This window comes from Osmia bicornis, chromosome 10 (genome assembly GCF_907164935.1).
Source record: "Osmia bicornis bicornis chromosome 10, iOsmBic2.1, whole genome shotgun sequence".
Taxonomy (NCBI): Eukaryota; Metazoa; Arthropoda; class Insecta; order Hymenoptera; family Megachilidae; genus Osmia; species Osmia bicornis.
Window position 1 is genome coordinate 4,928,600 of NC_060225.1, and position 22,868 is coordinate 4,951,467.

Consider the following 22,868-nt stretch of genomic DNA (forward strand, 5'->3'; position numbering starts at 1 on the left):
AACAAGCAGAGTGTAATTAATATTTCCAAAATTAACAAAAGATTAATTTAATTATTTTTATAATAAACTATGTATCTCTGCCTGGTCGTTGAAACAAGTTATAATTAATTAATAATCTCTTCCGGCAAATTAAATTCTAAATTTAAATCTGTTAATTTTTAATAAACAACTCATTAAACAACTAATATTTCCAAAATTAATAAAAAATTAATTTAATTATTTTTATAAGAAACTATGTATCTCTGGTCGTTGAAACATTTCGCCATTAACGTTTAGTTATTAGAAACTGATTAATATTCCTCTTCTCTTTAATTTTAAAATTTAACCCTTTCACACCGGACGGACATATGCTGTCCCATCAATGAAGCTTGTCACATCATTGTTATTGATGGTGCGTCGTTATGGGGTCGTTTACGCGTCTCTAAGACCTTCAGCCTTTCAGGCAGAAAAGTTATTTCATCGTAATAATCACCTGGAGGAGGAATAACTGTTCCTGGGTTTTTCGCTGTATTGAAAGGGTTAAATTTATCTTAACAGTTAATCGTAAAGAAAAAGGACCTCCTCGAAATTGGGAGGCCTTCTTTACACTAGAACTACCGAAGGGGTCAAAATGGACTGCTTTCCAGTTTCTTATTTTAAATTATAAATTTTATCGAGGTATTTTTGCTGCCTATTGTCGAGATAAAGAATGGATATATATATTATTATTAATATATAGTATTATTTTCAACTAATATTCTAGTGTTAAACCTTTCCTTAACCCATTAACTGCCAAATGTTTTTTTTTTAATTTTTACCCGGATAAGTTATATAATATAATAAGTAAAATTCCAAAATCCCGAAATGGTGATCGTGGCAGTTAATGGGTTAATCCGGCACGAGTAATGAATTCGTTAATTAAGGAAAGGGGTAGAAAATCGTCTAACTGTTAGATCACGAAGAAATCGATATGTCCATTGGTATAAAAAAGCTCGGATGGCTCGTTTAGCGACCGATCCCGTTGAAATCCACGAATCGGCGTTCGCCAGTAAATCGGGGACAGACGAAGGTTACTCGAGCTTTTCGTTCGACGATCGCGTTCAGTCGTCGTTCGTCGTTCGACAAAATCGGTTCGCTTTAGCGTCTGATAAACGCGTGCCGTTTCTCCTCGCGCAGCCGACGATCCCCGCCGGTGTCGGTGGTCGATTGTGCGATCGACCCACCGTAACCATTGTGCCCGTCGACGTGTCTGCATACCCAGTGAGTGATTGCAATCCAGACACCTCTCTTTTTCTTCGCGGGCATCGAACATATTTTTAGATCGCGCTCAGGTAGCTTGGCGATGCTTCGCTCTACGTTCATTGCCGGCCAAAACTTTCATATCACTTGTGTAAACAATTGTTTACGAGCATCTTTCACGTGGAACTCGTGCAGATAGATTTACAGCATTTTATATTCTGAAATGTTTCAACGATCAGAGATACATATTTTCTTATAAAAATGATTAAATTAATTTTTTGTTAATTTTGGAGGTGTTAATTATTACACTCTGCTTGTTCTGCGACCATGAGTCGTTTATTAAAAATTAACAGATTTGAATTTAGAATTTAATTTGCCAGAAGAGATTATTAATTAATTATAACTCGTTTCAACGACCAGACAGAGATACATAGTTTTTTATAAAAATAATTAAATTCAGTTTTTGTCCATTTTTTAGGTATTGATTACACTCTGTTTGTTCTTTGACCATGAATTATTTATTAAAAATTAACAGATTTAAATTTAAAATTTAATTTGCCAGAAGAGATTATTAATTAATTATAACTCGTTTCAACGACCAGACAGTGATACATATTTTCTTATAAAAATGATTAAATTAATTTTTTGTTAATTTTTTAGGTATTGATTACACTCTGTTTGTTCTTTGACCATGAATTATTTATTAAAAATTAACAGATTTAAATTTAGAATTTAATTTGCCAGAAGAGATTATTAATTAATTATAACTCGTTTCAACGTCCAGGCAGAGATACATAGTTTTTTATAAAAATAATTAAATTCTGTTTTTGTCAATTTTTTAGGTATTGATTACACTCTGCTTGTTTTTCGACCATGAGTCGTTTATTAAAAACTAACAGATTTAAATTTAGAATTTAATTTGCCGGAAGTGATCATTAATTAATTATAACTCGGTACTATTGTGTAATTAATTCACAGAAGATATCGTTGACCCACGAAACATACGATAAAAATATCTTGATAAATACAATATTTAAGGTGATTGTATAATTTAAAAGCAAATAGAACATTCTGATAAGAATCTTGAATGGCTCTTATGAGAACAGCAGTGACACGAAATTAACGTGTCCCAATTATATCAACGATTCCCAAATTTTTTCGGTGAAAATACTTCAGCCGAAGCTGTGTAAATTAATGATGAATGTCTTTTATTAAAATGCTATGCACTGTTTAATTAATCGAATTTCATCGATGCTAATCAGGTGCATCTCTGCTAAAATTGAAAAAGAATTCTTCAGCCTTTCGTGATTCATTCATAAATCATTTGGATTTAAAAGAAACTTATTCAGCTGAGTGTCAATGAAACATAGCTATCCAATTTAACCCCATTTCAAGCAATCAAACAGCACGTGTCCGTCTCTATTTAAAAACAGGTACATCTTCTCCGAAGATTTCATTGCTCCATCAACGCGTTTATCGCCACGATCGTCATTTACGAGGGTCGTTACGAATACAGTGTTTAAACAACTGAGGAGAATAAACAATTTCGAATACCATTGTCAAATGCTAATTTTAGAATTTACAGTTTTCTCTGTGCACAGGAATGCAAATACATCACAGGCTAGTTGAAATTTGTTCATTTCAAATTTGTCAAAATCTTCTTGATAATTAATTGAAATTTCACTATTTACACAGTCAGATGAAGTGTAATTAAAAGCCCTATTAAAATATTTGCATACAGAAGAATGGTTCGGGAATACAGAAATCTCAGATAAAGAAATATATTATTTATCATTTATTTGCAGAGAATCTTTCGCTCGAAACCCTAAATTAAATCGAAATACCAATAAATTGACATACAAGAGACACGAGTTATATTCGAAGATAAGAACAAATGTGCAAACCGCTTCGGGAATGTAAGCACATACGTGACGTAAATACAGGTAATTTAAACAACCGATTCGAATAATTTACCTTATATCAGGTACGATTCCTTCTTTGCATACCATTCTCGAAACAACAAATGAAACTTGAATTTCCACTCGATGAAAGGACTAACATTTTTCCACCTTCGATCATTGAATCATCATTACGTAACGCAAAACTTTTCCTTTTTTACGTGATTCTATCAGCAAGGTCGCTAATTTTTAACGGACAATAACTCTTTGAAAAATACTCGATGCCTTTTTGCTAATATTCGTCCATTAGCGAAATTTCATCGATCATTATTACTATTTCATATTAATTTCGATTACACAGGGTTTCGAGCTCGCGAAATTTTCGCCAGCTTGCAATAAATAAAAAAGAAAATCAACTGAAAAATTCATTGAGAAATTCCTCGGTCGCAACCACTTGTTGCTGACAGAAGAAAAAATTGCGAAAAATAATTGCGAGGGAATGATAAATCTGAAAAAAAAGAACACTGCGGAATTATTTTTAAAATTTCATCGAAGGATGTTTTTGTTACTGATAAATTCAAGAAAATTTTTCCTTATCGTATCATTTTGATTAATTGGAAGATGTTTAGATAATTAATCAGTTATAAATAACGTTAATATCAAAGTTGGAAAGACTTGCTGGCAGCATCGCGCGTGTTTCACAAGAAATTATTTCAATTATTAACTGCCGTTCCACTTGGAGCTTGACATCATAAATTTTTTTTTACCAGTGAATTTATTTTGTAACATTCAGTAGCTTCTGTTCTTTTTTTTTGCATTCGTGTCATGTCATACCGTAATCTTTCTGATGACGTTTCTACGAGTCTCGAAGAAGTTAATAGTTTCTTTCGTAACGATGAGTAACGACTTAAAAGAAAAGAATACAATTAGCTTTTATTACGGTAAAGAAATAAAAGTATCGATTGCAGTGTTTTTTCTTTTCCTTCAGCTTGCAAGATAAAAGAATTTGCAAGTCTTCTAAACTGCCAGCTAAACGAGAATAATAATTGTTAAGAGCTGCTATCTTTGAAGTGAAAGAATAATAGGTTTGTCTTTTCTGTATTGAACAATTTTCCTTTCGTTATTGTTTGAAACGGCAGATAATAGAAATAAAGAAACCGGAAGAAGAATTCGAGTAACGAAGAGAAAATGCTGAAGATTTGGATGATAATTTGCGCCATTCCGGTGTTCTCCAATCATGTCCTTGGAAATCCTGTTTCCACGAAGGAGGGACTCACCCTGAGGATCCTTCATACGAACGACATGCACTCAAGGTAAACTCTTGAACTTTTCTAATTCCAATTTTCATTAATTTAAAGGAATTCAGTGGAGAATTATTCTGCTAATCTCCCATTTATCAAAATATTCTGAATAATCCTCATTAATTATTATACTCCTTGTTACTTCGTGCAAAAACAAAAGTTGATGAATTCTTGTCGCTAACAAATGTCCCACGATGTTTTAATCGACCACGGTGCTTAACGATGTTTACGTAAGGATAATTAAAAAGAGAATAACGTGACAAGATTAATTACTCTACAATTCTGCTATCGTGTAAAAGTATCAGTTTCTATTCTTCTTTTTTTTTTCAAGTTTCTGTTGTTTAATTTAAATATCGAATAGATTAGAATGCAGCTAATGGTCGCAGAGTCAAACGTTAATTAAGAACAGGCTAAGGATAATTAACGCCGCTCAATCAGCGATTCAATGTTAATTTATATTCCCGATCGCTTATCACATCGCGTGGAAGAAGTATCTTTTTCAAATTGAAACGAATTTCCTGCCCTCTATAAATTACGTTCAACCTTTTCCTATCGTTTATCTTCTATACTTCTCGTTTTCTTTTTATTTTTATTTTTTTTATGAATTTAACGTATTTTGCAATTCGATCAACGTTTCATGGCTTTCCGGCCCATTTTTATTCTCGTTTCTTATCCCGAGCGATGATTAACGAGCCTCGGAAGTAAATTTAATTCAGGGCGGGTCGATAAATATGTAGGAGTTTGAAGAAAAACTCGTGATTATTGTGTATAACTTTGTAACGTTGAATAATCGTCATGGATATCGCTTTAAAATAAATTTTATTTATCATGAAAGAGAAATTATACTTAATTGGTCGAATAATTAGAAGGAAATTATAACGAGCACCCTCTGAACGTTCAGCACTGAATTTTCTAGTGTTATCTAACCTAAATTTCCTTACCAGGAAAAGGATTACCATCCTTTGTATTACCTCCTAGTAATTACCATCCCTAAATTCTCAATAATTATATAATACTATCTGTTACAGATTCGAGGAGACGTCGCAGGTATCGGGTGTCTGTTCACCAAACGATTCAAAAGCAGGAAAATGTTACGGTGGATTCGCCAGAATAGCAACCCTGCTACGCGAAGCACGAAAATCTCCAGTCCCTACTATCTTTCTGAATGCTGGGGATACTTATCAAGGATCTATTTGGTACAATGTGTACAAATGGAAAGTGGTAACCAAGTTCCTGAACCTGCTGGCTCCAAACGCAACGGTATATAAGACATTTATTTAACAAAATTTATTTATGTTAATAAGACATTTATTTATTTAACAAAATTCCCATAATCTATTTACATTTATCTTTTTTGCACCTGGTACTTTTACCTATCAAGGTAAACGAGGATGCTTCTGTAAAAATAAATTTTTCACAATGTCCTTTCGAATCTGCTAGTCATCTATTATAATGAGAATCGAAGCATACTCGTTAACATGGATGTCGCCGTAAGGCTTCTTCAACAATTCATTTAATTTGATGAGCTCACAGGATAACGTTGTATTCGGTATCCATACAGTTTCTTTTGATCCTACCATTTCACATTTGCATGGTAAATCATAAAAATCCATAGAAATATCTTACTTTAATATTCGCCCCGAAAGTCAAAACCTACCTTACCATCAGTATGTAAAGTTGTAAAACAGATGTAAAATTCATCTGATTTGTGCAGAGTTTGGGCAACCACGAATTCGACGACGGTGTTGATGGTCTGATACCCTTCATTCAGAACGCCACGTTCCCTATACTAACGTCGAATCTGGACCTAAGCAAACAGCCGAATTTAGCTGCAACAAATTTATTGAACAGCACGGTACTCGTCGTAAACAATATAAAGATCGGTGTGATCGGTTATTTGACGCAAGAGACGACGTTGATCTCCAGATCGGAAGAGGTGATCATCTTGGACGAAGTGGCGAGTGTCCGTAGAGAGGCGAAAGCGTTGAAAGAACAAGGCGTCAATATATTAATCGCTCTGGGACACTCTGGCTTCGAGGTGGACAAACGAATTGCCAGAGAAGTGGAGGACATCGATCTGGTGATCGGTGGACATACAAACACCTTCCTCTATAGCGGAAAACAGCCCGATTTGGAAGTTCCCGAGGGACCCTATCCAACGGTAGTAAAGCAGAAAAGCGGGAGAAAGGTGTACGTGGTCCAAGCGTACGCGTACACCAAGTATATGGGAGATTTTAATGTGACCTTTGACACTAAGGGAGAAGTGACAAATATCAAAGGGAATCCTGTACTCGTCGACAGCAGTATCGAGGAGGTGAGTTTTCACGTTTTGCTTTTCCCGCTTTTTCTTTAAATCAAGTCCTGTCAACGTGTATCCAGTGCCGGTTTTAGCAATATTGGCGCCCTGGGCAAGATTATCGTGGCGCCCATTAAAATATATGTATATAGGTAAAAAACGCGTCAGGGAAGATGTAAACGTAAATGCCGCAGCATATATAGCATATATGTAATATTACATATGAGATGTAGATAGAGAAAAGAGACAATGAAAAAATATCGGTATATTCGCATACTAGGGACACCGGGCTGCGGCGCCCCTAAAGATCTAGCGTCCTGGACGATTGCCAGACAAAAGTATATCACTTTTTTATTTTTTATTACATGTATCTATTTATACTTAGATAAATTGAAAAACTTTAATAATCATACTTCTTTTGATACTATCGATTATCGATTGGAGATTTTTTAAATCTAATCTCAATTTGCAGTCGTGAAGTATTTGTGTATGTAGAATTATTAATCACGAGGTAATTTGAATGAGTACATTTACGAATAATAGAATGTTAGTGATAAAAAGTTTTAAAATTTACGAATTAATTGTAAAAGAGAAACGTGTAATTAACAGTTTCTGTCTAAATTCAAATTCTACGATCCTGTTACCTGTCTGCGCAATGTGATACGCGCATATAATCGACTAGCTACTTTCGCTTTCTATCGTTTACCTCTATCATTTCCTACTTTCCTGTTACTTGAAGTTTTCTTAGTGACAGAGGCGCATGGATGAACGAAAGTTGCACACGCGAACTCTTTCATAGTACTTTCTTGCATGTATGCGCTCTTATTACTAAAAGGTGCTGATATAATACGAGCACATAACTATATGAAATTAATAAATTATTTTCCTTGCCTATCCTCCGTCCTAAAATCTCCTCTAAATATTCTATGATCCTATTGCCAAAAAACGAAAATTTGTAGGAACCAAATGCACGAGTCTAATAAATTAAATTGTAATCTTCTGCAAGTTTCTATAATATTAATAATCTTCTTTTATTAACAATTTCTATTGATCAATTTTATGTAGGCAAAGGATGTTTTGGATGAATTGGAACAAATGAGAGGAGCCATTGATAATATCAGTCTAACGGTGGTGGAAAAACTCGGGTTCTTCTTGAAGGGATAGCAAAATATGCAGACGCGAAGAATGCAATCTGGGTAATCTAATCACGGATGCTATGATTGACTATAATGTTGGAGAATATGCAGACAGAAATGGTTGGACTGATGCGGCAATAGCTCTTCATAATGGTGGTAGCATCAGAACTTCTATCACCGGGCAAATGATGACAAAATTACTATGGGAGATGTCCTTAGCGTATTACCTTTTCATATACTATTATGAAAGTTTCAATGACTGGAGACTCATTCTGTCCGTATTAGAATGGAGCGTTCAAAAACTTGGAGATGGATACAACTGCAAATCTATTTGGTGCATTTACACAAGTTTCTGGACTTCAGGTATTTCATATTAAAAGAGAAAACCAACTGAAAATTTATTTATTTCTCATTGTTACAGGTAGTTTATAATTTGTCCAAACCAAAGAATTCGAGAGTAGTTTCAGTACAAGTACAGTGTGCATTCTGTAATATACCAGCATATAGTGAACTTAAAAAGAATGAAACTTATAATGTACTTCTACTTGATTTTATGAAAAACGGTGGTGATGGATATTATATGCTGAAAGATCTCAAGGCTCAACCCCTTGGTATGTTTTTCATAATAATATCACTCCTCGAGATAATTATATAACGAAACAATATATTTTGTTAAAGGGTTACTACAGCAGATGCACTTGTAGAATACTTGAAGACACATAGCCCAGTCCATCTGGCATTGAATGGAGGATCAGTCATGTAATAGTAATGAAATAATGATGAAATAATGATAAAAATAATGATAAAAATAATGATAAAAAGAATGGTTCTATCAACATGTATCAACCCGTCAGTTTGACGATTTTGTTATCAATAATCAGCTGTCTATTTGTAAGATAGATATAGTAGGATATACGTTGAATAATCATACTTCAGTATTTACATCTATAGATTTTATACATCGAGTTTTTTATACATACTCTACTTTTGTCACTACCTCACATTTAGTTATGAGAGAAAAATTTTAACTGTTAATGAATTAGAAATAAAAATTAAAAGAAAACGTAAAGAAAGAAATTAACATTTCATTACGTGAGCGCGTTTGATACATATTATAGTTCAGGAATATCAAACCTGTTTCCACTTAAGGAATAGACACGTTTAAAAATTTCTGATATCTCGGCCACTGCCCAGTGAGGCATTTGCAACGTGTTATATACTAGTTGAAACATCTGCAACAAATCATCTATCATATCCTTATTAAATACATTTCCTTCTCTCGCCATTCGAGCATATTTAGGATAATTTTGCCACGTGAGAAGAGGATTTATTCCTAAATTCAATTGCTGCTAAAAGGAAAAATATTGTGGAAATAAATAGCAAATATAAAAAAGTCTTTCGATACTTAATTATTAATTAACTCACCTTTAATTTTAATTCAGAAAATAATGGCCAGTTCTCCGTACAAGCTACACAATCACAAGTGAAGTTAAACTTTGTTAGAAGTACCAAGTCCCTTATGGATTTTGGTTGCTCTGTATATAAGTGACCGTAGGTATCAAATATCTTGAAAAATTAATTATTTTACCAATAAAAATGAAACTCATCGTAAGTAATAGTTCATAGAATACATTTTTGTACCTGTTCATCTTTTTTGATAGGATACGTTGAGTAAACAACTATATGCGCAGTCCTTGAAACTCTTAGAATGTTTGGGTTGCAACTGTGATTAAACAGACTAAGAAATGGCGTAAGTGCTACACCACGGGCTACCGAAGTCGTTTTATATTCTTCCGTAAACTATAAATATTAATTTAATTATTAAATAATAAATATAACCTTTGCCGCAAATTTATTATATGTATATATTACAGGATGAGCATTAGGAGGGATCAACTGCAGATGCCTTAGTATAAGCCCCCCAACAAAGATAGCATCAGTATTTTCTATTAATTCAGATAAATCTTTCATTGAACTTCCAAATATATCAGTACGTGTTGCTAGGTAATACAGTGTGAAACTAGCTTCTGCAGATCTTTTAAAAAGATCTTGTAATGACTGTTTCTCAACGTTAGTAACCAAACTTAATACACTTCTGTATGCATCGCTTTCAAATGTTCCATTCTTTGAAAAACCCTTTGTACGAGGATCTAAAATAATACATAATTATCACCAATAATTTTTACAAAATTATCCTAGATACTTACCATCACAATTTTCAACTTCTTTTAGTTCTTCTTCTAAGTTCTGTATGTTATTATTCTCTTTTACAGCCTGAATAGCAAGTCTTACGCTAAACTGATAATATTTCACCAAATTAATTTTAAAAAGGTAAGGAAATACCTTACATTCTATGTCATGATATTTTGTCCAGCCCAAAGCTTTACATTCTTCTGAACAATACATAGCATATATACAATAGTTACAAGGTATATTAGCCCAGCATACTTCCAAGCAATTTGAACAATGCGTCTGTAAATTGTTAGGATTTAATATTAGCGAATAAGGTTTTTCTATAGCAATTATTTCACCAATATTTATGTCACGAGTAGCTACAATGTGTCTGCCATATTTTTGATTATATTTTATAGTTATCGCATCGGAGGCACAAGGAACTTCCTTGTTGCATTGCTTTAATTCAGGCAATGGTGATTGTTTTACGATACTTTGTTCATTTGATGTATTTGATACTGATATCTTTTTGGCAGAAATGAACATATTATTTGTTTTTTTATGACTGATATCATCCAAAGACATGCTGTCCAGCCAATTTTGCGCTTCCTTAATAACATCTTCTGTTTTGGGATGTTTTAATATACTCAAACACTGAATTTTTCTAAAATATAATTTACTTCTTAAATTATTTGGATATGGTAAGGCTAATGCTCGATCTATGTCTTCAATACATTCTTTGTATTTGTGTATTTGTTTTAGAACAGCAGATCTATTAGCATATGCCAAAGCAAGTTCTTCAGATGTACAAGGTGCATATGCTATACTTTTTGTATACAGTTTTAGTACATCGATACACAGATAGTTTGTTAATGAATTAGACATATATTTTTCATTTCCTTGTTTCCTTAATTCTGTAGATTTTTCTGCATTTTTACTATCTGGACATACTTGAGGAATCATACCATAATTTAGCATAAGCTTAAGAAAAAACTTTACACGGTTCTCATTTGAGTGTAAAGTTTTAAATTTTTTAAATACTTCTTTACACCTTTGTATCGGAATTAAATTTTCTTCTAATAAACCCAGCGATTCTGCCATTTTGCCGTGCAAATACATCAGTGATTCAGTGATTCAGTGATTCAGTGACTACAGATGCAACAAGACTGAACAGACTGCACATGCGTTTCTTCTCGCAGGGTAATGATTTTTAACGGGGTTTCATCAGACACCCCACCCCAGATGAGATCAGACACCGATGAGAGACTGCGCGGACCGACAGCCGACAGTCTCTCATCGGGGGATGAGGTCATATCTCACAATCGATTTGTTAATCGTCCTTGTTTTATCAGTCCCTCTTTTACCACACCGCACTGACAACTGAAATGACACAATTTTGACTCCCTTCGAGTCTATTTTTTTTATAAATCAATCAAATGTAACACAAGACTGAAAAATTCTTAAAACAGTTGTAAGACAATCTTGTATTCACTTCATGTGCCTTGGTAAATAAATCATTTTAAAAAAGCAACCGAGTTCTTATTTAATTTACCCAATTTTATTTCTGAGTTATTTATCTAATGCCCGTAATTTCTTTTCTCAGTTATTTATATAAACAGCATTCAATAACCGTTTGATCTTTAACAAATTAAAAAAATAATATACATAAAAACCACACTTAATTCAAAGCACAATAATTATTACTCAATATGAGAAGCTTGACCCAGAACGAGGTGCGACCTCCTCAGTCTTATAGCGACCGCCGAGGGGTGTAGACCAATCTATCGTACGTACATATACTTCTAATTTTCTTTCGGAATTTATTTAATTCACTTTATTTATCTTTTTTTACTTATTAAATAAGCTGATCAAGGAGGAATGAAAATTATGATTTTATCCCTCTTCTGGGCTTCGGCTGACCAACCCTTTTATTTACTATTTTATCCTCCCTTAAGAGCCCAGTTTCACCTTCTCCAGTTATTAATTATTTTATCCTTCTTTATGGACCAAATCCACGCATCCTAATTATTTATTATATTATTTCTCTACATATACCTCACGGCGACCACCCTACCCAGCTATTTATCATCTTATTTCTTTTTATGAACCAAAGCCTCTCTTCGCAGTTATTTATTTTATTTCCTTCTATCCCTGCAACCCCTTCACCTGTGCATTCCTCACATCCCTGTATCGCTTCCTATCCTGCATCAGTTATACACCTGTATCGGTCCCTATCCTGCATCAGTTACATTCCTCCAGCCTCTACATTCATCTATCATTTACATCTCGGCATCCCTTATATTCCGGTACCAGACAGCAGCAATGGTACTAAATTTAGTTCCTTTTCTCGCCACCAGAGGGCGCGGATCCGACATCGAAATTTTAGTTCGCATTTTTCCCGCTAGAGGGCCAAAAATCTTGCAAGATTTAGTTCCTTTTCTCGCCCCCAGATGGCGCTGACCCGACATCGAAAATTTAGTTCACATTTTTCCCGCTAGAGGGCCAAAAATCTTGCAAGATTTAGTTCCTTTTCTCGCCCCCAGATGGTGCTGATCCGACATCGAAAATTTAGTTCGCATTTTTCCCGCTAGGGGGCCAAAAATTTTGCAAGATTTAGTTCCTTTTCTCGTCCCCAGATGGCGCTGATCCGACATCGAAAATTTAGTTCACATTTTTCCCGCTAGGGGGCCAAAAATTGTGCAAGATTTAGTTCCTTTTCTCGTCCCCAGATGGCGCTGATCCGACATCGAAAATTTAGTTCACATTTTTCCCGCTAGGGGGCCAAAAAATTTGCAAGATTTAGTTCCCTTTCTCGTCCCCAGATGGCGCTGATCAGACATCGAAAATTTAGTTCACATTCTTCCCGCTAGAGGGCTAAAAATTCAAAAATTCAAAAACGTGAGACCAGGGTTGCTCGTTTGCAACAATGTTGCGGTCTCACAAAGCTTTACTTACCTTTACTTACCTTCACTTACCTTTACTCGAACCAATGGCCATAAATATATTTGTTATATTATATTATTATATTTATTATAAGGGTTGCAGTAATACAAGAGATGCAAGGATGTAAGGGATGCGGGGATATGAAGAAAGCAGACATGTAAGAAATGCGGGGATATAAAAAATGCATGGACACAAGAAATGCAGGGACATGAGGGATGTAGTGAATTATTGGAAGTATACTTACCTTTGACTGGTTGACCCGCACCTCTCAGCGGCCGGTATAAGACTGAGACGATTTTACTTCACTCTAGATCTCTAGGTCGAACGGTTGACAACGGCGCCCAATCAGCATTGACGTTCCGCTTTACCACTGGCTACTTCAATGAGTGTCTTAAATTTGTGTCTGTAGAATTATTAATCACGAGGTAATTTGAATGAGAACATCTACAAATAATAGAATTTTAGTGATAAAAAGTTTTAAAACTTACAAATTAATTGTAAAAGAGAAACGTGTAATTATTAGTTTCTGTCAAAATACAAATTTTGTGATTCAAATTCTGCGAGAGCAATGTGATACTTTGTTATCAATAATCAGCTGTCTGTTTGTAATGTAGGAACAGCAGGATATACGTTGAATAATAAATCATCAGTATTTAAATCTACAGATTTTATACAAAAGGTTTTTTATACATACTTTACTTTTGTCATTACCTCAAATTTAGTTATGAAAGAAAAATTTTAACTGTTAATGAATTAGAAATAAAAATTTTAAAAAAACATAAAGAAAGAAATTAACATTTCATTACGTGAGCGCGTTTGATGTCATATAGTTCAGGAATATCAAATATGTTTCCACTTAAGGAATAGACGCGTTTAAAAATTTCTGATTCTCGGCCACTGCCAGTGAGCATTTGCAACGTGTTATATACTCGTTGACACTTTGTAACAAATCATCTATCATATCTTTAGTAAATACATTTCCTTCTTCGCCATTCGAGCATATTTAGGATAATTTTGCAACGTGCGAAGAACTTCTATTCCTAAATTGGGTTCCTGCTAAATGGAGAAATATTATGGAAATTAATAGCAAATATAAGAAAGTCTTTCGGTACGTACTTAATTACTAATTAACTCACCTTAGATTTTAATTCATGAAATAATGGCCAGTCCTCCACACAAGCTACACAATCACAAGTGAAGCAATAGTGCTTTAGAAGTTCCATGTGCCTCATGGATTTTGGTACCATTGCATATAATTGACCGTAGTTATCAAATATCTTGTAAAAGTTAATTGTTTTATCAATAAAAATGAAATTCATCGTAAATAGTCGTACACAAAATACGTTTTTGTACCTGTTCATCTTTTTTGATAGGATACATTGCATAAACAATTATATGCCCAGGTCTTGAAACTCTTAGAATGTTTGGGTTACAACTGTGATTAATCAGACTAAGAAATGGCATAAGTGCTCCACCACGGTCTTCCGAAGCCATTTTATATTCTTCCGTAAACTATAAATATTAATTTAATTGTTAACTAATAAATATAAACTTTGCCGCAAATTTATTATATGTATATATTACAGAATGAGCATTAGGAGGGATCAATTGCAGATGCCTTAGTATAAGCCCCCCAACAAAGATAGCATCAGTGTTTTCTATTAATTCAGATAAATCTTTCATTGAACTTCCAAATATATCAGTACGTATTGCTAGGTAATACAGTGTGAAACTAGCTTCTGCAGATCTTGTAAAGAGATCTTGTAATGACTGTTTCTCAACGTTAGTAACCAAACTTAATACACTTCTGTATGCATCACTTTCAAATGTTCCATTCTTTGAAAAACCCTTTGTACGAGGATCTAAAATAATACATAATTATCACCGATAACTTTTTACAAAATTATCCCAAATACTTACTATCACAATTTTCAACTTCTTTTAGTTCTTCTTTTATGTTCTGTATGTTATTGCTCTCTCTTATTGCCTGAATAGCAACTCTTAGGCTTAAGAGATAAAGTTGTGTAAAATTCACTTTAAGAAGGTAAGGAAATACCTTACATTCTATGTCATGATACTTTTTCCAGTCTGAAGCTTTACATTCTTCTGAACAATACATAGCATATGTACAATAGTTACAAGGTATATTAGCCCAGCATACTTCCAAGCAATTTGAACAATGCGTCTGTAAATTGTTAGGATTTAATATTAGCGAATAAGGTTTTTCTATAGCAATTATTTCACCAATATTTATGTCACGAGTAGCTACAATGTGTCTGCCATATTTTTGATTATATTTTATAGTTAACGCATTGGAGGCACAAGGAACTTCTATGTTGCATTGCTTTAATTCAGGCAAAGGAGATTGTTTTACGATATTTTGTTCTTTTGATGTATTTGATACTGATATTTTTTTGGCAGAAATGAACATATTATTTGTTTTTTTATGACTGACATCATCCAAGGACATGCTGTCCAGCCAATTTTGCGCTTCCTTAATAGCATCTTCTGTTTTGGGATGTTTTAATATACTTAAACACTCAATTTTTCTTAAATATAATTTACTTCTTAAATTATTTGGATATGGTAAGGCTAATGCTCTATCTATGTCTTCAATACATTCTTTGTATTTATGTATTTTTTTTAGAACAGCAGATCTATTAGCATACGCCAATGCAAGTTGTTCAGATGTACAAGGTGCATACGCTATACTTTTTGAATACAATTTTAGTGCATCGATACACAGAGAGCTTGTTAATGATTTTGACATATATTTTTTATTTCCTTGTTCTCTTAATTCTGTAGATTTCTCTGCATTTTTGCTATCTGGACATACTTGTGGAATCATACCATATTCTAGCATAAGTTTAAGAATAAATTTTACACGTTCCTCATTTGCGTGTAAAGTTTTGAATTCATTAAATACATCTTCATACTTATCTGCAGCACATAGTTTTACTTGTAATAAAGCCAACAATTCATACATTTCTTCTTGCATATATCAGTGACTAGAGATACAAAAAAATTGCAAAGAAACCCTTACAGTTTTCCCCTTTTCATAGCGGCGCATAGCGGCGGCCGTACTCTAGGCACAAGCAGTCCCTATATGCCTACCGAAAATTGTCGGCCATGCGCGCCGACAAGATTGGCATCACTGCTAATCCTTGTGCGCGCCATTTTCAAATTTACATTACGTCCTTTTCACATTTCGTTTCACATTTTGTTGCACAATACTTTTAGCATTCACTCCTTTCGCTTGCGGCCCCTTTTAGTCGCCTCCTACGACAGGCAGGGCATACCGTGGCTGTATTCGAAACCCCCCCAGCCACAGGGGGACAAAGAAACTCTTGTAAATGTTGTGAAGGAATCCTACAAATCAGTTAGAAATTAAGTATTGAAGTATTGGATGCACTGTTTTGTAGCACCATTAAGTTAACAGATATAGCATATCAATAAAGAATAATATAACGCAATAGATAATGTAAATAATTAATGCTAGAAGATGGAAATATGATACGTATAATCCAAAAAAATTATTACGGTAACTAAATACCACTGTGCATTTCTGTTAATGCTAGGAATTTTTATGGAGGGGTATCACTGATGAGAAGTAATTCTTTCTTACCTTCGGTTAATATCTGTCTCATTCATGGCATTATGCTATACCAGTTTCCGCTTTGTGATCATGGACTACAGCAAGAGTACTGTTTCTGAAAAAAGATAGCTTTATCGAGATATTATTTTGCATATTAATCCCACTATTAAATTTGTTTCCGTGTTTCTTAAAGGTAAGGAATTGTATCAATTAAAGTATGCAATTTGTAAGAAAAAAAAAATAGTGACATCGATGATCAATAACAAGGTGAATAAAATGGAAACGTACCGATTATCAAACAGCTTTATATTGTATGCTTCTTTCTGTTACGTGTGACGTATCTTTTTTTTTCTTTTAGAAAATAGACTGAAAGATTGACTCGATCTTATCATTTCTCATCGGATTTCAAGGTTGAAAAAATTTTTGCCTGTTAATACTACAATTTCGTAAATATCATGAATTCTACGAATACGTAGATAACAAGATTTATAATTAATTTTCTGTTTGTCGCTAACTATTATTTTACGTGAAACTTAAAAGATCAAATACTAGGTAATTGTATTTTTTTTAGTACATTTTTTAAAAAGTGCATCACAGTTTCATAGATATAATATCTTAAAGAATCTAAAGATCATTCTGAGTAAAAATCTGTGAGCTATAATGGTGCAATATTTCTTATGAAGTCAGTATATAAAAATTCTATTGGATTCTGTATTGACATTCAATAATATTTTCTACATTAAAGTATTGTAGCCTTCAAATTCTATGCAACTTGTACAGTGTTGTATAAATTTTTACCTATTTTGTTTGAGTTGTTTTTGGTTATAATGTATTTCATTTGTGAACAATAAAGAAGTAACAGAAATATTTAAATTATATATAAACATGGAAATAAAATTTCATTTTAGTAATACATATAATGTAATATGTTTTAGGAAAATTTCTTCTAATAAATGGACAAATGCATTAACGCATAATGGAAGGTCCTTTAGAAATAAAAGATTCTGCTGCTGGTGCAGAAGAATCTATTAAATCAGAAGCACCTATACAGAATCCGGATAGCAGCGATCGGAGCGATGGTGCAGTCTCACCTCCTCCGAATTGTAGTATTTGCTTGGGCAAGCTAGTGAACACATCGTTCACGGATAGTTGTCTCCATCAGTTCTGTTTCACTTGTTTGCTTCAGTGGTCTAAAATAAAGACGGAATGTCCATTATGTAAACAGACCTTCAAATCGATCATACACAATGTTAGATCAGAAGAAGATTACGATCAGTATCATGTACCTAGAGAATTGGCTACTTTGGATCTTAATTTTGAATTGGGTTACACTGGGGATGTAGGCACCCGTTTCCATTATAGGTATATATTACATATAAGATTTAATCTAAATTAACAGCAACTTTTAAATGAGTAGCATTTATAAATAATTTTGATCATTTTAGGACAACAATGACTGGACACCATCGACGTCCTCACGAAATAGTCCTTAATCCAGAACAGGTTGCAAGAAGGGAACAGTTGCCAAGTATAGCACCACGAGTTTCGATGGAAGAACGCTTACGCAGGCGAGCAAATCCAACCGATTATCGTCGTACCATTTATAGGCACGGGATTTGGGCTACTGCGTTAAGAGATGTATTTGGCCGTTTTCGAGAATGTAGCGCTGAATTCTATCGGTAAGTTGTTCGTATATTTCTCCTATTACAGGTCAATTTTTCACAATGTTATTTTATTCTGTTTACAGGAGAGAGCCAAGAGAATTAAATCGACTTATACCATGGCTCAATCGCGAATTGCAAGTGTTACTTCTTAATAACAATCCTTCGCATGTTGCATATGTATTAAGAATTATATTGGAGGCTCTCACTGAATTTGATATTAGAAGCCCAGAATTTCGAGACTTAGTTCGTCCTCATTTCAATACCTTCACCGATCACTTTGTACACGAACTACTTAATTATGCACGAACTAATTTTGATTTGGTTGGATACGACCAATCTGTAACTTATTTACCACAAGGTATACAATATTTTTGTCTTATGTATCGTATATGACACTTTAATATTAGATGAAACTAATTATATTTATTATAGGATTGTCAAATGAATATCTATCAAATATTATATCTCCTGCATCTAGTAGTAATAGTAGTAGTTCTGATGATTCAGATGTTCGAGTTCTTGATGAAGCGATCGACCTTAGAATGAACACAGAGATGCCTAGTGTAGGACCCCATGGGATTAGTATTCCTGGTAAATTTTTTATTTAATCTTTAATCGCTTTACATTATAATTATAAAATATTTATTTAATTATATAGGCCCGAGTACTGTGGCACAAACGTTTCAATTAGATATTCCGTATAATGCGCCACCGGATATATTGACTATTTCCTCTGATTCTTCCGCGTCGGACGATTGCGAGGTAATTGGATATGTGAAACCTCGTCACGAAAGAACACCAGAAATTATAGAATTAGTGTCATCCGATCCTGAAGAAATAAATGTTTCTCATGTACCAAATGACCATCCACAGTGAGTAACAAACATCTCACTTTGAAATGAATTATAATCAAAGTGAAATTTATAAACTAACTTAATATTTTTACCAGACCCTCGTCTGCTTATTTCGAAGACAACACCCAACCCAGTACATCTCATGAGATCAAGAAAAGAGCATCTAGTACATCGTCTACTGAAAGTGAGACGGATTCGGACAATGATTATATTTGTAGAAGAAGCAGAAAGTATCAAAGCCGTGCTAAAAAGTCTAGAAGAAGTACAACCGCTAAGAAACGAAACCGATCAAGAGAAACGAGAGTTCGTAACCGAGCAAGTAGAAATTTATCAAGTTCCGGAGAAAGTGATTCTAGAAAGAAAGGAACCAGAAGAAATATTCAGCGCACGATGAAGAAAAGGATGATCAGTAGCAGCGATTCGAGTTCAAACGAAACCGAATCAAAAGCGATCGATGAGAAGAAGTCGAGGACCCCGCAGCGTTCTATGAAAAGCATGGTACGCGTTCGTAAAGATTTGATTAAGAAAGAAAACCGATATACGGACGACGAATCGTCCAGCAGTAATAGCAGCTCCGATTACGATGAAACTACTAAGAATACAAGATCTCGTACGATAAGGAGATCTAAAAGAAAATACGTAACCAGTTCGAGTGACTTCGAGCCTAGTAGAAACGAAAAAGTGACTAGAACTAGGGGTAAATCAAGACAAGTATCAGATACAAAGGAATCCCATCGAAAAGAATCAAGATACAAGGATAACAGACGATCACCGTCGCGAAGTAGTAGTGCATCTTCGTACACGTCGCAACAAGGGAAAAAATTAAATTCGAAACGACGAGATTCACAACGAGACAGCGAAGACGATGATTCTCGGAAAAGTTACTGGGCTGTATCAAGGAAGGAACGTGAATTTAAATCTAAAAGCAGAGAAGGAGCTCTGAGTAGTACAGACTTTGACGACGATCATTATAGATCCCATAGTCAGTGCAGTAATTATTCAAGTAAATCGTACACACATAAAAAGAAATCAAAGCATAAAAATAGACATAAAAGCAAGAAGAAGAAACGATCAAACAGTAGAACACGTAGTTCATCAAATCGATCACGATTAACTCGACGACATCCCGTTTAAGAATTAACATGCCATGTTAAAACATTCCGATTCGAAAAATAATTCAACTAAAGGATTAAAAAAAGAGAGAAGAAAACATGCATGTCCTGCAATAGTTGCATGGAGTTACATGAGATCTCAGGGTAAAATCAAATCAAAACCAATAAGAATAAAGATGCATTTGATCGATAATTAATCCGAATTCAGAAATGGCGTCATAGGTAACGTCATTTAATTGAAAATATCTGACGAATTTTTTTTTTTTTTTAATATTGATGTGTGCAGACACTGCAAACAACGATGAAGCATACTGAATTTGTTTCTGATTATTCAAATTTCTTTTAAGTCATAACAAAAGTAGATGAAAACTTTTAAATATAAGTGTACTGTATTAAACGGAATAATAATGTTTCGTTCCTTTACGTTTTATATAAAAATGGCTTCCATTTGTTTTATAAACAAAATATATAGGTAAAAGCTGTGTATAGAAATACTGACATTAAGTAATAGATTCTATTTATGATTTTTTTACACAGTGTAAACTGATTGAGTAAAATAATAACCAATTTCATTGAAAATTATTATTCGAAATTTGAAATGATATTTGAAGGAAAGCTAAAACATGGTACATATAAAGGTAAATGTAGTATATATCTCACCATAACCTTCATAATTGTACAATAAAGTTGAGTATATTTCTTTACGATTTTAATTCCCAAAGAATGTTTGTAAATATACATGTATGTTAGGAACAAATAATTTAATTAAAAGTTTACATGGATGGTTTTTTGTAAAATACGCAGATTTAAGAATGTTAAGTCTCAATGATACATGTTACATGTAAATCGTAAAATGATTGATTTACAGTGGATAAATAGTAATTCTTCCATTTTTCTTTAAACACTACATACTTGTGGCGTGGATGTTAAATTTAATTCAGGACATTAATTTTGTATTATTTAAACAAATTTACTTTATTCGCGGATATTACATATTTCGATTTATATATAGCGTTTACGCTGTTTTTTTTTTTACAAAAATTAAAAATTGAATTATGTAAAATGCACTCCTTCCGTGTTAAATGCGTGTAAAATGCTGAAATAAACATTTTATTACGTAACTATCATAAATAAGTACGCTACCATAAATATTAGTAAAATATTTATTCACCTGATAAAATCGTCTATATCCATAGTTCTGGCACGTTTGTTTTCCGCCCCTACTTTTTGTAAAATTTTGCTCGCCAATTCTTTAATATCAAATCCTTCAGGTGCCGGCTACATAATGCATGAAAAAGAAAAAGCATTATTAAATGTCTAAAAGTATCCCCTTCTTACATTTAACGCCTTTACAATTACCTTGTTATTTAAACTGCAATGAAGTTTATAATTTTTTTCTAACATCGTTAACACCGTAGTTTGTTTAAATGCTGCTGCAAGAGTTTTATTTTTTCTCACGAACGCGATTCGCGTTAAACCGTCCCATTCCTGATAATTAATCGGCGGTGGTGGATTACGTGGTTCTATCCTAACTACACTTGATTCTACTTTTGGTGGTGGCCTGAAGTTATTTTTTCCCACTTTCATCAGCAAATCTATCCGTGCCAACAACTGAGTATTTATACTTAGACGACAGTATAGTTTATCTCCTGGTTTTGCCACTAAACGTTCGGCAAATTCTCTTTGAAACATAAGTACTGCACATCTGTAGAAAATAATCTGCTAATCAAGTCCATTTCCTCTTGTGCCTCCTGTATTTCAGAAATTGGCATAAAATCTTTAAAACTACGTTACATTACTGTATTATGCTTGTAAAACATCCTATAATCTTTCAGTAATGCTAAATTGAATTTTTTAAATAAACTTACCTAAATAACGGTCTATGCAGAAGTAATTTAAATACTAATGGGGATGATATTTGGTATGGTATATTGGCAACGCACAAATCAAAGAACGGCAATTCGGTTTTCAAAACATCTCCTATCATAATTTGCAATTTTGACTGGTATGGAGTGCCCTGTACACGCTTTTGTAATTCAGCCACCATTCGAGTATCCACTTCGCATGCTATTACTTTTTTAGCTTTGTCCAATAGTTTTACTGTCATATTACCTGTACCAGGACCTATTTCTAATATAACATCTGTTGGTCTAACTGCAGCCTTCTCGACCATACTCTGTATTACAAGTGGATTTTTCAAAATATGTTGTCCGATATCCTTATTAAACAGGATTCCTGTTTCACAATGAAATTATAAGGAATAATACATATTATACGGCTCATTAGTTAATAAGTTTCTTGCATAGTTAAAAAAATAAATATACATATCTCATACCCTGTTTTGCAACTTCTGTGTGAACACGGGATGTTTTTTGACTACGTACTTTCGGCATTTTGTAATCGTTTTAAACAATATACTAAACACAACTAACAATTAATGTGTGACACAACAGTCACGTGCGAATAATAAAAATAACAAAGTATAACCCATACAGATTTCCCCATTTAGAGGTGGCGTACCCTAGGGACTTTGAATCTGTCCCTTTTTACCCACCGAAAAGTTGTCGGCACTGGTCGGCCACGCGCGTCTACAAGGTTGGCATTGCTGCCAATCCTTTCCCGCGCCATTTTCAATTTACATTATTCTGCTTTTCGTGTTACGTTTTTCCTTTGCTCGTT

General features: G+C 33.7%; 5 protein-coding genes across 12 annotated transcripts; 2 read left to right on the forward strand and 3 right to left on the reverse strand.

The window, feature by feature from the left end:
• The first annotated feature begins 1,072 nt into the window (after positions 1–1,072).
• Positions 1,073–8,797, forward strand: LOC114873865 (protein 5NUC-like). Its single transcript, XM_046287318.1, is given in 10 exon segments — positions 1,073–1,239; positions 4,256–4,429; positions 5,446–5,677; positions 6,132–6,731; positions 7,779–7,870; positions 7,872–8,023; positions 8,026–8,082; positions 8,085–8,212; positions 8,271–8,462; positions 8,529–8,797. Coding segments are annotated over 9 exon segments (1,662 nt in total). The 5' UTR covers positions 1,073–1,239; positions 4,256–4,304; the 3' UTR covers positions 8,613–8,797.
• A 91-nt stretch (positions 8,798–8,888) lies between these two features.
• On the reverse strand, positions 8,889–13,830 carry LOC114873862 (SET and MYND domain-containing protein 4-like). Of its 3 annotated transcripts, none has more exons than XM_046287316.1 (7): positions 13,453–13,830; positions 13,209–13,367; positions 10,057–11,401; positions 9,722–9,999; positions 9,491–9,649; positions 9,275–9,415; positions 8,889–9,198 (listed from the first exon to the last, which is right to left on the reverse strand). In XM_046287316.1, the coding sequence occupies exons 3-7, from the start codon at positions 11,138–11,140 to the stop codon at positions 8,962–8,964; spliced, it is 1,899 nt and encodes a 632-aa protein (XP_046143272.1). In that variant the 5' UTR covers positions 11,141–11,401; positions 13,209–13,367; positions 13,453–13,830; the 3' UTR covers positions 8,889–8,961. The 3 variants fall into 3 exon arrangements, with proteins under 3 accessions (XP_046143272.1, XP_046143273.1, XP_029038440.2); XM_046287317.1 differs by having other exon boundaries at positions 13,209–13,623; positions 13,771–13,791; XM_029182607.2 differs by lacking the exons at positions 13,209–13,367; positions 13,453–13,830 and having other exon boundaries at positions 8,889–9,195; positions 10,057–11,362.
• Positions 13,831–13,914: 84 nt separating this feature from the next.
• Positions 13,915–16,672, reverse strand: LOC114873863 (SET and MYND domain-containing protein 4-like). Of its 2 annotated transcripts, none has more exons than XM_046287537.1 (6): positions 16,590–16,672; positions 14,885–16,333; positions 14,549–14,826; positions 14,318–14,476; positions 14,101–14,241; positions 13,915–14,017 (listed from the first exon to the last, which is right to left on the reverse strand). In XM_046287537.1, exons 2-6 carry the CDS (start codon positions 15,960–15,962, stop codon positions 13,922–13,924), a joined length of 1,752 nt encoding a protein of 583 aa, XP_046143493.1. In that variant the 5' UTR covers positions 15,963–16,333; positions 16,590–16,672; the 3' UTR covers positions 13,915–13,921. The 2 variants fall into 2 exon arrangements, with proteins under 2 accessions (XP_046143493.1, XP_029038441.2); XM_029182608.2 differs by having other exon boundaries at positions 13,915–14,020.
• On the forward strand, positions 16,661–21,310 carry LOC114873861 (E3 ubiquitin-protein ligase Topors-like). 5 transcript variants are annotated; one of them, XM_029182601.2, is made up of 8 exons: positions 16,661–16,752; positions 16,918–17,111; positions 17,495–17,921; positions 18,005–18,238; positions 18,307–18,581; positions 18,656–18,814; positions 18,882–19,095; positions 19,173–21,310. In XM_029182601.2, the coding sequence occupies exons 3-8, from the start codon at positions 17,536–17,538 to the stop codon at positions 20,209–20,211; spliced, it is 2,307 nt and encodes a 768-aa protein (XP_029038434.1). In that variant the 5' UTR covers positions 16,661–16,752; positions 16,918–17,111; positions 17,495–17,535; the 3' UTR covers positions 20,212–21,310. The 5 variants fall into 5 exon arrangements, with proteins under 5 accessions (XP_029038434.1, XP_029038437.1, XP_029038436.1 ...); XM_029182604.2 differs by having other exon boundaries at positions 16,918–16,969; XM_029182600.2 differs by having other exon boundaries at positions 16,735–16,826.
• On the reverse strand, positions 20,861–22,670 carry LOC114873868 (probable dimethyladenosine transferase). The gene is made up of 5 exons (XM_029182621.2): positions 22,525–22,670; positions 22,058–22,424; positions 21,549–21,894; positions 21,361–21,467; positions 20,861–21,285 (listed from the first exon to the last, which is right to left on the reverse strand). The coding sequence occupies exons 1-5, from the start codon at positions 22,580–22,582 to the stop codon at positions 21,243–21,245; spliced, it is 921 nt and encodes a 306-aa protein (XP_029038454.1). The 5' UTR covers positions 22,583–22,670; the 3' UTR covers positions 20,861–21,242.
• Between the last annotated feature and the right edge of the window lie 198 nt (positions 22,671–22,868).

What these genes read in the sequence shown, in the direction of transcription:
- LOC114873861 (XM_029182601.2), top strand. Translation starts at nt 17,536, where the DNA reads ATGGAAGGTCCTTTAGAAATAAAAGATTCTGCTGCTGGTGCAGAAGAA. An exon ending in TGTAGCGCTGAATTCTATCG is followed by an intron (nt 18,239 to 18,306) that starts GTAAGTTGTTCG and finishes TTCTGTTTACAG; the next exon opens with GAGAGAGCCAAGAGAATTAA. An exon ending in CCATGGGATTAGTATTCCTG is followed by an intron (nt 18,815 to 18,881) that starts GTAAATTTTTTA and finishes TTAATTATATAG; the next exon opens with GCCCGAGTACTGTGGCACAA.
- LOC114873862 (XM_046287316.1), bottom strand. Translation starts at nt 11,140, where the DNA reads ATGTATTTGCACGGCAAAATGGCAGAATCGCTGGGTTTATTAGAAGAA. An exon ending in TCCCTCCTAATGCTCATCCT is followed by an intron (nt 9,650 to 9,721) that starts GTAATATATACA and finishes TAATATTTATAG; the next exon opens with TTTACGGAAGAATATAAAAC. An exon ending in TTTCTGAATTAAAATTAAAG is followed by an intron (nt 9,199 to 9,274) that starts GTGAGTTAATTA and finishes TTTTCCTTTTAG; the next exon opens with CAGCAATTGAATTTAGGAAT.
- LOC114873868 (XM_029182621.2), bottom strand. Translation starts at nt 22,582, where the DNA reads ATGCCGAAAGTACGTAGTCAAAAAACATCCCGTGTTCACACAGAAGTT. An exon ending in CACAGAAGTTGCAAAACAGG is followed by an intron (nt 22,425 to 22,524) that starts GTATGAGATATG and finishes ATTGTGAAACAG; the next exon opens with GAATCCTGTTTAATAAGGAT. An exon ending in GATATAGACGATTTTATCAG is followed by an intron (nt 21,286 to 21,360) that starts GTGAATAAATAT and finishes TGTTTATTTCAG; the next exon opens with CATTTTACACGCATTTAACA.
- LOC114873863 (XM_029182608.2), bottom strand. Translation starts at nt 15,962, where the DNA reads ATGCAAGAAGAAATGTATGAATTGTTGGCTTTATTACAAGTAAAACTA. An exon ending in TCCCTCCTAATGCTCATTCT is followed by an intron (nt 14,477 to 14,548) that starts GTAATATATACA and finishes TAATATTTATAG; the next exon opens with TTTACGGAAGAATATAAAAT. An exon ending in CTATCAAAAAAGATGAACAG is followed by an intron (nt 14,242 to 14,317) that starts GTACAAAAACGT and finishes AACTTTTACAAG; the next exon opens with ATATTTGATAACTACGGTCA.